At 47.9% G+C, this 17,642-nt stretch overlaps 1 protein-coding gene across 1 annotated transcript in view; it reads right to left on the bottom strand.

The window, feature by feature from the left end:
- Positions 1 to 3,162: 3,162 nt before the first annotated feature.
- The window catches only part of EXOC4 (exocyst complex component 4), a 362,178-nt gene continuing 347,698 nt past the window's right edge, over positions 3,163 to 17,642 (bottom strand). The window contains exon 18 of the mRNA XM_071424195.1: positions 3,163 to 4,431. Within this exon, the coding sequence (XP_071280296.1) occupies positions 4,194 to 4,431 (238 nt within the window). The 3' untranslated portion in view covers positions 3,163 to 4,193. The remainder of the gene's footprint in view (positions 4,432 to 17,642) is intronic.

Raw genomic sequence — 17,642 nt, 5'->3', positions numbered from 1 at the left:
TTTGGCCAAAGTGGGGTTTTTTTGGCAGTTCAGTGAGGTGAGTGCTGGACTGGGCTGAAAATCCAGCAGCAAACCATGGAATCATGGAATGGTGGGGTGGGAAGGGACCTTAAAGCTCATCCAGTGTCCAGGGCCACCTCCCACTGTCCCAGGCTGCTCCAACCCCAGGGTCCAGCCTGGCCTTGGGCATTGCAGGGATGCAGGGGCAGCCCCAGCTGCTCTGGCAATTCCAGCCCAGCCAGGAATTCCTCATTGCCAAGATCCCATCCCTGGCTGCCCTCTGGCACTGGGAGCCATTCCCTGGGTGCTGTCCCTGCAGAGCTGGAGATGTTCTGTGCTCTCGTAAGAGATCCCAGAGCGAGAACTGGGTCCCTCCTGCAGGGCAGATTTGGGGTAGGTCGTGCTCTGCACAGCTCAGGTCAATGATAAAGGAGGTTCCCAGGATTTTTGCACAGTTTCCAACACCATCTTTTGTTTTTTTCCCTGTGGGAGACCATCTCACACTGCAGATGTGTTATAAATGCCCTGTGTGGCCGATTTCCACAGGCTGGGATGGACAAGCAGGAACCAGACAGCAGGAAAGGAAAAATCAAAGCTGGGAGGGCAGAAAAGTTTCCCAAGGGCTGGTGCTTTCAGGAGCCTTGAGCTTCTGTTCCATCCCTCAGAAGGGATAAATCCAGGACAACCAGAGCCTGATGGAGCTGGACAGGACCATGAGGACACCTGAGCTCCAATGAGGGACTGTGGGGCTCGGCCCAAACCTGTGGGAATCCATAAAATCAGAAGGTTTTGGGAAAGCTGCAAAAGGCAGCCTCAGAGACAGCAGAACTGTGATTAGAGCTGAGCAGCAGCCATGAGATTGGGCAGCAGAAAAATTATGTAAGGAGTAGAAAAGCGAGGACAAATAGGACAATGGTCTGTGTATTAATGCTTGTCTAGAATAAATCCCTAAGCTGCAGAAAAGTTCATCTGGTGAGATATGAGGGAGTTAATCTGAGTTAATAACAGAGCTCTGTGCATTGTGTTTGAAGGCTCACAAGCAGGTTTGGGTTTGAAATAAGCAGGCATTGTTTAACCAAAGGTACCTGTGCTTAGAGTGGTTGGATGGAACCACTGACAATGTGCTTCTGCTTTGTGGGATTGGTCAAAAAACTGCTAAAGTGAGTTGTGACATTGAGTTCTGGGTCTGCTGCCTGGGATGTGAGCTGAGGGCATCTTCCCATTGTCATAGCCATGGAATGAGGCTGATGCTGGAAATCAAACAGCTCAAGGCACGTTCCCAGCAGCCCTGTCCTGTTTGTGATTTGTACAGAGACCCCAGCCTGTGATACAAACCCAAAAGGGTTTGGTGGCTGCTCTGTGGAGAGCCCAGGACTTCAAACACCAAATTTACCCTCAGGGGACTCCCCAAACCCCTCAGGAGCCTCTGGTGTCCAAGAGGAAGCCAAGAGGAAGAGTGTGGCTGCACAGGGAGGCTGAGGGGGGCGTGGGGACATTGCCAGGGGTTGTCTCAGGAGTTGTTTACTCCCAACCATGACAGCTTGTCTCTACCCACCACCCAGCTCTGTAAACAAAAATTGTTCCCAAAATCTCCCCCCCACACCCACAGGATCTCCTGTTAGCGAGAGAGGGTTTGGAACAAACACCAACACTCAGAGCCTTTGCAAGGGGAACTTTTCCCTCATTTCCAGTCTAAACCTTTCCTGGTAAAATTTGAGGTCCTTTGCTGTTGCTTAGGGGAGAAGAAACCAAATCCCACCTGGCCACAACCTCTTGTAAGGGAGTTGTAGAGAGTGAGGAGGCGCCCCCTGAGCCTCTTTTTCTCCAGGCTGAACAACTCTCTGTGATAAACAACTTGATTTCTGTGCTTCAAAATCACAGCATCTGTGGTGTGTTACACTCAGGGAGGGAAGGAAACGCGCTTCATTCCAAACCCACATTCCCAGGAAAAAATACTCCATGAGGATCCTCTGATGAGGATTCTAAGATGCTGCTGCAAGGAAGAGTCCTGGAATTAAGGTGGGAAAAGCCCTCCAAGGTCATGGAGTCCAAGGTTCTTGTGGTGTGGAGAGGAAGCTGGAGCAGGAATGGCCACGGGGGGCTGGAATGAGGCCTGGATTCCCGCATTCCACACCCTGCTCCTGCCCTTCTCCTTGGTGTGACCCTGGAATGTTCACCTCCCTTGCGAAGGTTTGGAGAGGACCGAGAGTCCGAGCTCTTGAGGAGACACCAGTTAATTGCAAACATTAATTACCTCAAAGGAAAAACCTTCTCTTTCCTCTCCACCTGCTGCAGGTGAGTCCCTGAGTGTCCCTGCTGCCCTGGTCACACCTCGTGGGGCTGTGATGGACAACGTGAGGGGCAGCTCGAGGGAAAACAATTTAAATCACTTGTTTTAGACTCAAAAATACCCCCAAAGATGAGATTTTCCTGATTTTATCCCATCTGTCCCGTCCCCCACCAGCACAGCTGCTGGGTGGGTGGGAAACGTGGACTGCAAAGCCTGAGATCAGCAAAGCAGAGCCTCAGATTATTAAGAAATTAATAATTAACCAGTTGCACACCAGGCCACAGCAGCCCAGTCTGAATTCAGAGCTACTCACACGTCAGTCCCACACCTCAAAGGGTACAAAATGGGATTTCCTCGTACCAAGCAGCTCCTTTTCCCTTTCCCAAAGTCTGGGCAGGGAACATCCAGCATTCCAGGATCTCCACGTGGCAGTGTCTGAGCAGGTGAACACGGATCTGTGATCCCAGGAACATCCCATCACCATCCCTCATGGAATTGTCCCCCCTCCTGCAAACCCCTCAGGGAAAGGGAGGAACTCCTGCAGTTAATGGCCAGTGTTGGCATGAGAAAAATATGAATAAAAGGAGGGAATAAAGGAGGGATTATGGATAAAAGGAGGGGGAAAAGGAGGGATTATGGATAAAAGGAGGGAAAAGACCTCAGAAGGTTCCTAACAACAAGAACTGATGGGTTCTGTGTCTTACATGGATGGTGGGAGTTGGTCCATGGTAGCTGAGGGTTGTTCTGAGTGACTCAGAGAATCATTTCCACACTGATGGAGCCTTGGAGAACACTGAATTTGGGCCTGGAAAGGAATCTTTTAAACACCTCAGGGATGACAGTTCTTAAAAACAGCCAGACAAACCACCGGGGATTTTAAACTTCCTTTAATTCTGCAATTCCAAGGTTGACACACAAAGCACCTACAGCTCAGAGAGAACCTTTCCCAGCACAGGAAACCCCAGTTTTCTTGGCAAATACAAGTGCAGTGGATTCAGATTTTGGAGGAATAAGGAACCTTTTGCCAGGTGAACTTAGAGGGTCAGGGCAGGGCAGAATTGGTGCCCTGGGTGTGCCTCAGACCCTGGATTTGGTGCCCTCCTGCCCTTGCTGATCATTGGTGCTGAGCTACACCACCCTGCCAGTCCTTCCCGTGCATCAGTGACAGCCACAAAATATCCGTGGAGCTGGGGGGACTCGGAGATGACATTCAGGACAAGAAAAGGAAGCTTTTTTGTTATTTTATATTGGCAATTTTCTCCTGCATCCATCCCTCCCCGGTGCTGCAGGAGCCGGCGCCAGATGGCTCCGGGATAATGAAAGAGGAGAAGTGGGAACAAATGGTCCCGTGCTACCTCCCACGTGCAGCACTGGCTGCTCACCACCTGAAGGAATAAACAACCCCATCTTTGAGCAGTGGAAACAGCAGGAAACTTCACGTGGGAGCAGCCTGGAGGGAGAACCAGCAGAGCTGAGCAGGCTCTGAAAACGATCTCCAAACCATCAAGATCCCACGTGTGATCAACAGGCCTGGCACTGACTGGCAGGGTGCTGATTATTTAGTGTGGTCTGAACTTCCAAGACCCAATTTTCCTTTTTCCCACCCCACAGCTCCCTTTACATCTCAAGGCAAAGCAGCAGCAACAGAGCAAAGCTGAATATCCCACCCCAAACCCCGCCAGGGCTCCTGCTGTGGAATCACTTTTGGGAGAACATGAAAGAAGCTTTACATGGACACACACCAAAACCACCCCAAACCCCACATCTCAAATAGCATTTCCCTCCTCACCACAATGCCCAGAAGATTCCCACTTTTTCTTTGATTAAAACAGAACAAAACCAACAAAAAACAAACTCGGAGGTGCCACCGGCCGGTTGCGGGTGAGGGGGGTGGCAGAGGGCGTCACACGGTGGTGATCTTCTTGTCCTTGGTGGCCTGTTTGATGGCAGCCTGCTCGCAGATGATCTCCTTGAGGCGCTGCAGCCTCATGTTCTGCGTGGTCTGGTCCCCCACGCCCGTCTGGCTGCGGTGCAGCAGGTTCAGGGCGTAGATGTACTCCAGCTCCGTGTACTTCACGCCCTGGTCCACCACCAGGTTCAGCAGCTCGTCTGCCGTGTTGTAGAGCATCTCATAGTACTGCCTGCAGAGAGGAACACACCATGCTCAGTTCTGCTGCTTGGGGGCTGTGAGAGTCTGTCCGGATTTTCTCTCACCTGCCTCACTTGGGGACCACTGAAGAGAAGACTCCCCCTGTCTTAAATCTCTGGCTCGGTAGGAGAAAGTTACACACGCCCAGGGAGAGCTGAGCACAGTGCTAAGCTGTGGTTCACAGGGGTTTGCTGTGTGCTGCACTGAGCCCAATGAGAAGAAGAAGGGGGCACCGTGCCCTTTGTGCAACAACAGCCTTGGGAGCTGTCCCACCTCTCGGCCTGGCTGGATTCTCCTGAGTTCTGGGTGGTCCCCCCACAGCAGACCCTCACCTGTTTTACAACCACCGTGACAGACAGACTGAGATGTGAGGAGCCTCTCCATCAAGGACTGAGACACAGAACCCCCATGTGAAAAGGCCCCTCTGCTCCTCCCAAGGACTGAGACATGGAACCCCCGTGTGAAAAGGCCCCTCTGCTCCCCCCAAGGACTGGGACATGGAACCCCCATGTGAAAAGGCCCCTCTGCTCCTCCCAAGGACTGAGACATGAAACCCCCATGTGAAAAGGCTCCTCTGCTCCTCCCAAGGACTGGGATGGAACCCCTAAACCAGGGCAGGTGTGTGGGGGAGGCAAGCTGACCAAAGCGAGATGTTTGCCTGCAGGTTGTGACCGCTGGACCAAGAACACAATGGCTCTCATTTACTGCTGAGAGCATGGACTACCTGTTACATCTATGCCTTATTGTATCTGTTTCCCCCCCTCCCCTCACAATTTCCAATAGAGTTATCATAATAAACACCTCTAAGTTAGCTGGAGATTTTGAGATCTCCCCAGCATAACAGGCAGGTCCTCGACTGGACTGGTGTGACCGTGTTCACAGGGGTCTCAGGTCGAGGGAAGAGATGAGGATCTGACTCCATGTTTCAGAAGGCTGATTTATTACTTTATGGTATATATTACATTAAAACTATACTAAAAGAATAGAAGAAAGGATTTCATCAGAAGGCTGGCTAAGAATAGAATAGCAAGGAATGATAACAAAGGTTTGTGGCTCGGGCTCTCTGTCTGAGCCAGCTGACTGTGATTGGCCATGAATTAGAAACATCCAAGATGGGCCAATCCCAGCTGCACCTGTTGCATTCCACAGCAGCAGATAACCATTGGTTACATTTTGTTCCTGAGGCCTCTCAGCTTCTCAGGAGAAAAAATCCTCAGGAAAGGATTTTTCATAAAACGTGTCCGCGACAGACTGGACCAAAGGACTTTGTCTCAGTGTTTGGTAGCTATATCCCCCCCCCTTCTCTGTCTCTCTCTCTCTTTTTTTCTCTCTCTTTCTCTATCTTTTTCTCTCCCTTGATCCCTCTGTCTCATTTTGCTGTGGTCATTCAACAAAGGTGCATTTGTTTTGATTATCACTGCAAACCCCCTGTGCTGTGTTGGTTTCTTTTGCACCCTGAGATCAGCCCACGAACCATCACGTACCCCGTTTGTAAGGACAGATAATAACAATGGCCCAGACCTTTGCTTTTGCAGAATTCCATGAGCTCTTGCTTTTATTCAGCAGTGCCACAAGCAGAGAAAGCTGAACACAGCGCAGACATCTTCCTGCTGAACGTCATCCTGCAATCCCAGAGGGGTTTGGGTTGGAAGGGATCTCAAAGCTCCTTTTGTTCCACTCCCTGCCATGGGCAGGGGCACCTTCTACCATCCCAGGCTGCTCCAAGCCCTGTCCAGCCTGGCCTTGCACACTTCCAGGGATCCAGGGGCAGCCACAGCTGCTCTGGGCACCCAACACGGGCGGGTCCTTAAGTCAAAGTGACAAAAATCCCCTTTATTGGGACTCAGAGGATGGTTTGGGTTGAAAGAGACCTTAAAGCCCATCCATTTCCAGCCCTGCTTTGACCTCCTCTCTTCTGCCCCCAGATATGCCCTGGCTGAGCCCTGGGAGCTTTTCCTGCCCTGATGGTCTGGGAAGGGTAAATCAGCTTCCCTGTGCCCACACCAAAGCCAAAAGAGATCTTGGGGAGATACATTTGCTCTTTGGTTAGGTTGGCTAATCCCACATAATTATTTATTAACCTGTTTGTCAGGTGACAGACTGAGCTTTTGGTAACTTTTAATTCTTTTCCTTGGGTTTTTTAAACCTCAATTTTAAAACCACAAAGGAGTTGGCCAGCATTCCACGGAGCAGATTCCCCTCACCTCTCCTCCATTTATTTATTCCCTCCATCCTTTACGACTCCCTTTCCTCAGCCACCTCTTGATAATCAAAAGAGGGTTTCTAATGGCAGGGACAAACACACTTGTGAAAGGAAAATGAAGAGCCTAAATAAAAAATCACAGAACAAGAGGCTCGTCCCAGTCCCTCTTTCATATTTCATTATTTGATAACATCAGAGGCTGAGTCCATCAGAGCTGCTCGGGCGAAGGCAAACAGGAGAGTGTCTGATCAATATTTATTAATACTTTCAAAGACAAGGGAGGCAAAGTTGAGCAGACTCTGTAATGGAGTGAATAATTACTCATGCAAATCGGGCTTGGCTGCGGGCGCTGCCGCGGCACAGCGAGAGGTTTTTAATTGCGCCCAATTAAAAATGCACACCTTGTGCTCCTTCCCTGCTGCCTCGCCTGCTCCCCTTTTCTTTTAGAGAGGAAATTTTTTAATTAAAAAATAATCTGATCCCGAGAAGAGTGACAGATGAATCCTGTGTTTGCGAGGGGGCAGGAATTCTTCGGTCAGCTCAGATTTGGGGCAGGTGAGGAGAGGATGGGGCTGTGCTGCTGGGCTTGTCCAGTGATCAGTTTGTGCACATTTAGCCCCGTTTATGCCTTTTTTGCCTTTAAGGTTCTCTGTCACATTGGGAAAACCATGGATTTTTATTTATTTATTTTTTTTTTGCTTTGGAGCAAAACTTCCCTGCCCCTGGATCCCCGGAATGTCCAAGGCCAGGTTGGACAGGGCTTGGAGCAGCCCGGATCATGGAATGTGTCCCATGGCAGGGATGATCTTGGAGGTCCCTTCCAACCCAACTCATTCTAGGATGAGTTTTTTTTTTTCTTTTAGGTGCTTTTTTTGCCTTTAAGGTGTTCTGTAACCTTGGGAAAGCCATGGATTTTAATTTTTTTTCTTTTTTGCTTTGGAGCAAAACTTCCCTGCCCCTGGATCCCTGGAATGTCCAAGGCCAGGTTGGACAGGGCTTGGAGCAGCCTGCTGGATGATGGAAGGTGTCCCATGGCAGGGATGATCTTGGAGGTCCCTTCCAACCCAACTCATTCTAGGATGAGTTTTTTTTTCTTTTAGGTGCTTTTTTTTCCTTTAAGGTGCTTTGTCACATTGGGAAAACCATGGATTTTTTTTTTCTTTTTTTCTTTGGAGCAGAACTTCCCTGCCCCTGGATCCCCAGAATGTCCAAGGCCAGGTTGGACAGGGCTTGGAGCAGCCCGGATCATGGAAGGTGTCCCCATGGCAGGGATGATCTTGGAGGCCCCTTCCAACCCAACTCATTCTAGGATGAGGTTTTTTTTCTTTTAGGTGCTTTTTTTTCCTTTAAGGTGCTCTGTCACACTGGGAAAGCCATGGATTTTTATTTTTTTTGCTTTGGAGCAAAACTTCCCTGCCCCTGGATCCCCGGAATGTCCAAGGCCAGGTTGGACGGTGCTTGGAGCAGCCTGGGATGATGGAAGGTGTCCCATGGCAGGGATGATCTTGGAGGTCCCTTCCAACCCAACTCATTCTAGGATGGTGGGAATGCAGCTGCTGGGAACAAAGTGTCCCAGAGAACTCATCCCAACAGAGAAATCCTTTTATTTCCATGTTTACTCTCTTTATTTGTGCTATGCTGAAAAGCACTGATGGGATTTGTCGGGCTGATCTGACAGGGAGAGATTTTACACACAAAAAACCATGGAACAGGTTCTTAGGGACCTGTTCTTCTTAGGAAGGTTTTTCTTGTTCCATAGGAATTCTTCTCCCAAATTCCTTTGGAATGAGAGCTGCTCTTCACAAGGGAATTTATCTGCTCCAAGCTTTCAGCTCTTCAGGATGGTAAAAAAAAAAAACTTCTCCATGGGCATCCAGCCCCAGTGTTGATGGCACATTTTGGGGAATGAGGAGTGAAGGACTGCCTGAGGGATCCCAGATCATTAACATCCGGCCCAAACAGGAAAATTAACTAATTCTGATGGTTTGGATGGCAAAGATTTGTTAATTTTTAAAAAAATTAAATCAAATTTTCATGTGATGAGCTCACATCCCAACCGAGACACCCATGGCCTGTTCCTCTGGCCACTGGCAATGGGATGGAGTCCAAGGCTGCCTTGAATTGTTTTGGGCATTTTTTTGGGATAAAACTGAACTCTTCCTGCTCGCTTTATCCATCTGGAATTGCCCCTGGAGGATCCACCACAGCCCTGTGCTAAGAGCAGACAGGGGAAGTTAAATATCCCTTTAATGGGATGGAAATGGTTCCCAACTGCAGGAAAAAAGCATCCCAAGGGCAAACCAAAAATGCTGAATCCACCTGACCCCCAAACCAGTTTGTTTTATTGGCTTTTAAGCAGCACTTTTGAAAGGAACTACAGCAAATTGCCAACCATGAACCCATTCTGCAAGGAGGCATTTTGAGCTTATATATCTATAGATACCCATGTTAAAAAATGGTCTCTTGAACTCTGTTCTTGGAGCAAGAGAATAAAAATTAAGAAGCTTTCTCATTTAGGGGGAAAAAAAAAAATCTCAGGAAAGGCAATCAGGATGAGCCCAGCTCCTCTGGGGGCTATTAATACCATTCTCCATTTAAATGCTAATGTTCACCTCTAACCCAAAAAAAAAATAAAAAAGTTTTCAAAAGGTGGCCAGGTGAACTCCAAATGAAATCCTGATTTCCCTGAGAATGACTTGATCTCCTCTTCAGAAGAGGAGATGTTTCAGAATAAAGGGTCCCACTTTAATTATCCCTTTCCTGACGTGGCTGGGGGCCCGCTCTGCATCAGACAGGAGCAGGAATTCCAGTCTGGGTGCTGAATTAGCCAAAGGGAACAAAAAAAAAAAAAAGGGAGAAATGTGAATTCTGTCCCTTATCTCCATCTCTTTTGGGGGATTAGGGAGGAGCTTTGGCAGCAGCCGGAATTGCTGCTCTAATGGGAAAGTCAAAAAGGTTAAGTAGGAGGCACTTATGGAAAATCTGGATAAAAACTAAATGAGGGGACAGGGAGACAAGATAGAAGGAAGATTTTATGATGAGGGTGGTGAGGCCCTGGGACAGAATTCCCAGAGCAGCTGTGGCTGTCCCTGGATCCCTGGAAGTGTCCCAGGCCAGGCTGGAGCACCCTGGGACAGTGGCAGATGTCCCTGCCCATGGCAGGGGGTTGGGATGGTCTTTAATGTCCTTTCCAACCCAAATTCTGTGATTTTATGAAAAAACACCAGGCAGGACGAGCAAGAAACTGAAGATGATAAAAAAACCCCAAAGCTGTGGTTATAAAATCACTCAATTTTGATATTTGAAGATCGTGGTGGGACCATGACATTTAAATATAGAGGGGGATGAGTGAGTCCAAAAAAAAAAAAAAAAAAGGGAAAAAACAGCAAGAAATTGTTGACTTCGGTGAAGTAAAGCAGAAGAAATGGATTTTCAGGCCTGGCTGAAAAGAAAAATATCCCATGGGATTTTCCTTTTGGAGTTACCAGAGGTGGGAATAGGGCAGAGCTGAGAACGGTCACAGGGCACTGGATATGGGGCAGCAGAGATGAGTTCCAGGCAGGAGCTTGCAAGGATAATTTTGAAAGCTCAGAACACCAAAGGAAAACACAGGTGAAGCAGCAATTTCTGTAATTCCTGCACCTGGTGAAGGCTGAGGGGATGTTTGCACACACACACATCAGTGAGCAGCATTTTAAATCAAAGATCTGCAAATGTGGGAGCTGCTGCCTCCAGCTCCAGGGCTCCTGATGATGAGATGGAAAACAGGGATGGGAGGTGACAGCTTCCAGGCTTTTCATGGGATCACACATGGGTTGGGTTGGGTTGGGTTGGGTTGGGTTGGAAGGGACCTTAAGGATCCTCTAATTCCACCTGGGACACCTTCCCCATCCCAGGTTGCTCCAACCTGGCTTTGGACACTTCCAGGGATGGATCCAGTTCCTCCTTCCAACCACTGCAGGGTTGGAAGGGACCTTAAGAACCATCTAATCCCAACTGGGCCAACATTCCTATCGCAGGTTGCTCCAAGCCCCATCCAGCCTGGCCTTGGACACTTCCAGGGATGGATCCAGTTCCTCTTTCCAACCACTGCTCATCCTAAACTGCAGCTGCAACCCTAAAATAAGGGACACCACCCTCAGGACACCATTCCACGAGGGAATGTAAATCCCGATTGACTTTTCTGCAGATTTATTTTATTCCTTGATTTTTCAATCAGCCCGGAGCAGTTCTGGGGACACCAACGGGAATGTTCCTTCTGCGCCCCCAGAAGAATCCAGAGGGCTTTAGGGGAGTTCCCTTCAGGGATGGTTTTGCTGTTCTGGTCACCTTCAGCTCCTCTCTGACACCACACCAAGACCTGGACACTTCTCCTGGGCTGAGGAAGAAGCCCCTGCATGGCTCCATGGGAGGGGAGCTGTAAATCCCCCATGAGGGAATGTAAATCCCGATTGTCTTTTCTGCAGATTTATTCCCTGATTTTCAACCAGCCCGGAGCAGTTCTGGGGACACCAACGGGGGGAATGTTCCCTCTGTGGGAATTCCACCAATGGGAATGTGCCTCCAGAAGAACCCCAAGCGGTTCTGAACATTAGGGGAGGTCACATCAGGGATGGTTTTGCTGTTCTGGTCACCCTCAGCTCCTCTCAGACACCACAGCAAGGCCTGGACATTGTCCTACATGGCTCCATGGACTGAAAAACCCCAAAAAGAGGCCAAAAATGTTCCCATCACTGTGATCTCCATCTTTCCTGTGCTCACCTCACCCGCAGCCCCTTGCAAGCAGCTGCCCCATCACCACACGTGGCACAATTTGGGACAGGAGGCACTGGTGGCTCTGGGGCTGTGCTCACAAGAACACAAAAAAGCACAAGAACGTGAAAAACCCCACTTAAAAACCTGAAAATGTGCAAAATTCCAAGGTGGGGAATGATTTGGGAAAAGAAACAAAGCAGGAGAGGAAGAAATAAAAGTGAATTTGGAGTACAGTGGTGCTCCACGCTCCTGTGGTAGCTCTGCAAATCACAGCCCTTAATAAATAATCAAGGGATGGAAGGATGATAATGGGGTTTTTTTAAAAAGCTGGAATTAAAATTAAGCCATTTATCCAAGGCAGGAAAAAGTATCAGAGGTGGGAAGCCCTCACCCCTTGCTCAGTACCCAGGCAGGGCTCTGATCACTACAGAGCCAGGCAAGAAAAACAAGTGTATTTATTCAAAAGGGCATAAGCACAGCCTTCTAATTAGAGACAGCCTCGTTAGGAAATCCAATTATTTTCCCTTTTAAAGTTTAAAGCACAGACACAGCGTATGAAGCCCTACATACAAATCAGCTCACCTGGGGGCTGCTTTTTATACAGACAAAGCCATTTTGGATAAAAACCCCCCCAGCCAACACCTCTGGGTGCCACGTGCAGCTCTGTCACTGGGTTTGTCACCACTGCAGAGCTTTTTGTCTGAGAAATCAGCTCTTAAACGCAGAATTAATTAGCAAAGGGAAGGGTAAGGGACGTGCAGAACATCACCCCCCTTCCCAAAGCTCTCTCCTGTCCTCCCTCCTCCTTTCCATCCTGATAGTTATCTGCCTTATCTCTTCTTTTCTCATTAATGTTTCCTTCTTACTTCCTTTTCCCTGCCTCCCTCCGAGGGTTCATCACTTGGACAACGCTGGGAACAGGAGCTCCAGGGGAGGCTCAGGTGGGAGAACAGAAGGAATTTGCTGATGGAAAAAGGTGGTAAACAGAGAGACCAGAAGGAATTTCCTGTCACAAACGCATTTTATGAAAAATCCTTTCTTTAGGATTTTTTCTCCTGAGAAGCTGCGAAGCCTCAGAAATGAAATGTAACCAATGGTTATCTGCTGCTGTGGAATGCAACAGGTGCATCTGGGATTGGTTCATGTGGTTGTTTTTGATTAACGGCCAATCACAGTCTGACTGTCTCAGACTCTGGTCAGTCACAAGATTTTATTTTCATTCCATTCCTTTCTATTCCTTTCAAGCCTTCTGATGAAATCCTTTCTTCTATTCTTTTAGTATACTTTTAATATAATATATATCATAAAATAATAACTCAGCCTTCTAAAACATGGAGTCAGATCCTCATCTCTTCCCTCATCCTGGGACCCCTGCGAACACCTCCACAACTTCCTCATGGCAAAAGTTGGTAAACAGAGAGATCAGAAGGAATTTCCTCATTTTTTAGGACAAAACTGAACTCTCCCTGCCCCCTTTGGGGAAATCTTCTGGAACTCTTCTCCCAAATCATTGGATGGAAAAAGTTGGTAACCATTGGAGAAGCTGCCCAGGGAGGTGTGGAGTCCCCACCCCTGGAGGTGTCCAGGGAGGTGGCACTCAGGGCTGGTGACAAGGTTGGATTCTGTGACCTTGGAGGGCTTTTCCCACCTCAGCAACCCCGGGATTCTGGGAATGGGGATCCCTGAGCATCCCCAGAGCACTGAAACCCAATCCCTGAGCACCTCTGAGCCCCCTCCCAGCGTGCAGTGAGAGACAGCAATTACACAGCTTTTCAAAGGGAGGATAAACCCATTAAAGCCCATTAAATAATTCTTCAAAAAAAACCAAAAAACCAAAAAAACAATGTCTGAGCCACTCCTTGTAGCTCCAATCCAGCTGATCCTAATGAGAGACGGAAATTCTCCCTCTCCAAATGGAACTTTATAGGGTATTAAACAAGCACCCTCAGCACTTATCTAAATCTTTAATTAGTTCTATAATATACTGATGATATCAAGGCTAATTAAATTTATACAGATAAAGAGCAATGAAATTCTAGCCAAGTGAGCTGGAAAGTACATATTAAATAGTAAATTTAATGGCTCAGGAAGATAAATGCAATTTTGTAAAAAAAATTAAATTCAATTTACATGTCATATTAAAATTGATTTTGAGTGTGCAAATGATTGGAAAAGAATCTTTTTAATAGATCAGTAAAAGTGTTAATCTGACCTGTTTAAATATCAGTTATTAATGCCAGCATTTGCAAATAAGCCACACACATTTGCATTTTATTGCATATAGTAAAAAAAAAAAAAAATTATCGATACCATCTGCCAGTTTATAAGGAATATTAAGGAATTTTTTCCCCTTGCCTCATGCATAAATTGGAGGGAAGGTGGAAATGAATGTAGCCTGAAAGAAGAGAGAGTCAGCACTTCCACAACAGTGCAGCAGAGATTGCTCCAGTCAGCAAAAAAATCCCACAATTTTCCCTTCCCTTTGGGAACAACAATCACAGTGGCAACCCTCCAATTTATTTAGGATCAAGTGAGGTGGAACTGGATGTGACTGGGGAGGTGCCCGGGGTGCCAGCTGAGCTTTGATAAACCAGGAATGGCTGGGAGCTGCTGATGGGTGAAGGACACGATGGGATCTGCCTGATGGGGACAGAACTGGGGCAGAAGCTCAAGCAGGGCCCTCAAGCCAATGTCTGTAGGTCATGGTTGGGTTTCCAGGCCAATGTCTGCCTGAGACAGGTCATGGTTGGGCTCCACAAATCAATGTCTGCCTGGTGTAGGTTGAATTTGGGTTCCACAAGTCAAAGCCAGCCTGGGGTAGGTCATGGTTGAGTTCCATAAGTCAATGTCTGCCTGAGGTAGGTCATGGTTGGGTTCCACAGGTCAATGTCTGTCTAAGGTAGGTCATGGTTGGGTTTCCAAGTCAGTGTCTGTCTGTAGTAGGCCATGGTTGGGTTCCACAAGTCAAAGTCTGCTTGTAGTAGGCCATGGTTGGGTTTCCAAGTCAGTGTCTGGCTGCAGTAGGTTGAGTTTGGGTTCCACAAGTCAATGTCAGCCTGAGGTGGGTTGTGTTTGGGTCCAACAAGTCAAAGTCAGCCTGTGGTAGGTCATCATTGGATCCAACAAGTCAACATCTGCCTGAGGTAGGCCATGGCTGAGTTCCACAAGTCAGTGTCAGCCTGTAGTAGGCTGTGTTTGGATTCCACAAGTCAGTTTTGCCTGTAGTAGGTCATGATTGGGTTCCACAAGTCAAAGTCAGCCTGGGGTAGGCCATGGTTGGGTCCAACAAGTCAATGTGTGCCTGTAGTAGGCTGTGGTCGGGTTCATCAAGTCAATTTTGCCCGCAGTAGTTGTGGTCAGTAGTTGTGTGCCATGCTCCTGCACTAGGCTGTGGTCAGGTCCATTAAGCTGTAGTAGCTGTGGTCAGTAGTAGTTGTGGTCAGTAGTAGCTGTGGTCAGCAGTAGCTGTGGTCAGGTCCAGCACCAGGCTGTGGTCAGGTCCATTGAGCTACAGTGCAGTAACTATGGCAGAGAGAAACCAGGATGGGTTCAGTGCCAAAATTTGAGATATCCAGAAGTGGTGGCCATGGGCATGGAGCTGTGGCTCTCCTGGATGAGGGATTCAGAGCTCCAACCCTCTGCTCCTTGCTCTCTGTGGTGGCCACTGGCCTGAGGAACATTTCATCCCAGCTTCTCCTGATGCTTGGAAACCTCCAGGTTGGAGGCCACAGGTTTTTATGGGCAGCTGCTGTTCATTTCCAGCATTTTTGGTCAAAATTGCTTCTCCCTCTTGATCATTCTGAGGGCAAAAGTCGTATTTAGAGGGATTGAAACCCACCACCCCTAAAAGAGCAGCTCCCACAAGTCCACCCCTGAAACCCCCTGTGCAGCACAGCTGTGGCTTCTTCTGGCCATTCCTGGTGGGTTTAGCTCCAATTATCCCAACTTTTTCACCCAACAGAGCTTCACTGAAGTATCTTTTTTTGCCAGACAGCACAAATCTGAACATTTTAAATGAAAATATTATCAAGGCAATGTCAGTGCAGGTAAAACCCAGAATACATGGGGTTTCTATCTCCACTCTCCACTGCATGGAAAAACCAAGTTTTACTCATGGAATATCCTGGAGTTGTGTCACGTGAATGTCACTTTTTATGGACTGACTCCACTGCAGTGCAACAGCAGCTCCTTGGAAACAAAACTGGTCCCCACAGAGTGAGCAGAGAGTCCCTGCACTGCTTCTGGATGGTGGAATAGTTCAGAGCCATCAAAAGCACAGCAATTCTCTGAACTGCTTTTTATCTCCTCCCTCTTCAGCTGCACGAACCCTCCAGGCTCCCCAAAGGACTCTGCTGCCAGAACTGAACCTGCAGTTTTCCCTAGTAATTTATTAATTTTTTTCAAGTTTTTTTCTGACCTCTCGCAATTCCCATCTGAGAATTTCCCCAGGCACTTTGGAGACTCTGCATCCAGAACTTCTCTCAAAAGCTGCTCTGAGGGTGTCAAGGACCAAGGACCCCACCATGGTCCCCTCCAACCTCGTCCATTCTGTGTGGGGAACTCCTTGTGTGTCCAGCGGGGTGGATCCCACCCAACAACAGCCACCCTACAAAATCATGGAATCACAGAACCATTCAGGCTGGAAAGGCCCTTTAGAACATCCAGTCCAACCATTCCCAGCACTGCCAAAGCCACCACTGACCATGTCCCCAAATGTCACAGCCACAAGGCTTTCAGTCCCTCCGGGGATGGGGACTCCAGCGCTGCCCTTCTTTGGCTGAAGAGATTTTTCCTAATAGCAATTCTCCTTGAGTAACCAATCCCAGATTCCACCCCTGAAAGCCCCTCCAGGGACTAAAAGCACATTTTCCTGATGATTCCCAAAATCTGCACATTCTCCATGAAGGAAAACTGCATTTCCCCCAGCACCCCACTTTTAACAGACGGCAGAAAAATTCACCCATTTGCCACGTTGGGCTGGGCTTAGGAAAACAACCCAGGATCTGAGGCACTGAATCCTATTAAAAAAAGCCTATTAAATCCTATTAAAAGAAGCCATATTTTATATCTTTATATCCCAATCCAAGCTGTTCCCCACCAAAGCATCAAACTTGCTCTTATTTGCACTTTTCCTTCTCCTCTTTGTTTTTCCACACATGACAAGGTGGAATCCTGATTTACAACTTCCTTAGGAGAAGATCTACTTGAGAGACCCATTTCAGCTTTAGGTGTTAATGCACCTCTGTGACGTGAGGTGGCAGCTGAATTTTAGAGCCTCTCTGTATTATTTGAGCTCAAATCTGGAATACAAATGATGAAAGACAAGGGGAGCTTTGCAGCCTTCAGTAAAATTGGAGTAAGACACGATATGCTGCACATAATTCCCTGAATATATCTAAACGCCGACATCATCATACGTGTGTGCGTTCAATGCAGTGCTCTGGATGTAATTATTCAAACGGCTCCCTAAAAAATAAGAATTGAGGCATTTGGACTTTCTCAGAATGTGTGGATTTCTCCTGGCTACGAGGCCCAGGTTCATCAGAGGACAGATTTAATTGCTACATCAGAGTTTGTGTGTTGATATTCGACATCTGACGCGCGAAAGTTCAGGGACACCAATCAGGCACGGTGCAGATGCCACTCTGCAAAATGTTCTCAGACAGTCTCCATCTGTCAGATATGGTAATCCCTGCTCCCCATCAATAATTCACCTCCTTCACTCCACGTTTCCCGCACTGGAGTTGGAATTTTTAATGGCAGAGGCTCCACCTTGGATAGACGGCGTTGCCTGCTCTGCATTCCCTGCTCGTTCCTGCCCTGCAGCCTCTCGCCTTTGGCACTTCAAGAATAATTTCTCAGTTTTTTTGGGGTGGTTTTTTTTGGTTTTCCTTTTTTTATTTTTTTTTTTTTTAATCACAGCTCTCCTTTTGGGCTGTCTCATCTTGCTGAGGGTGGAGGTCAGAGGGTAATTATGGCAACCACACTGAAATCCAGCTCGAGGGGATCACACCTTTCCTGGGAAAGCTCCTGGGGAACACCATGGGGGAGGCTGAGTCCCCCAGAGAAGTTGGAAAGGGGGGAAAGGGAGGGAAAAAGCTGCTGTGGAGCTGTTCCTCCATGGGTCAGAAAATGCTGAGGGGCATCTTGTCCACAGCTGACTCCACAGAGCCCATAAAATCATAAAATCTTGGTTACATCCCAAACTCTTTGCAACCGTAAATCCTTAAAGAGAATGAATAATA

Source organism: Agelaius tricolor, unplaced genomic scaffold (assembly GCF_023055355.1).
Source record: "Agelaius tricolor isolate 1412-34295 unplaced genomic scaffold, bAgeTri1.0.p SCAF_3, whole genome shotgun sequence".
Taxonomy (NCBI): domain Eukaryota; kingdom Metazoa; phylum Chordata; class Aves; order Passeriformes; family Icteridae; genus Agelaius; species Agelaius tricolor.
Note: the sequence above shows the minus strand (reverse complement) of the source record. Positions and strands in the feature narration are given on the sequence as shown.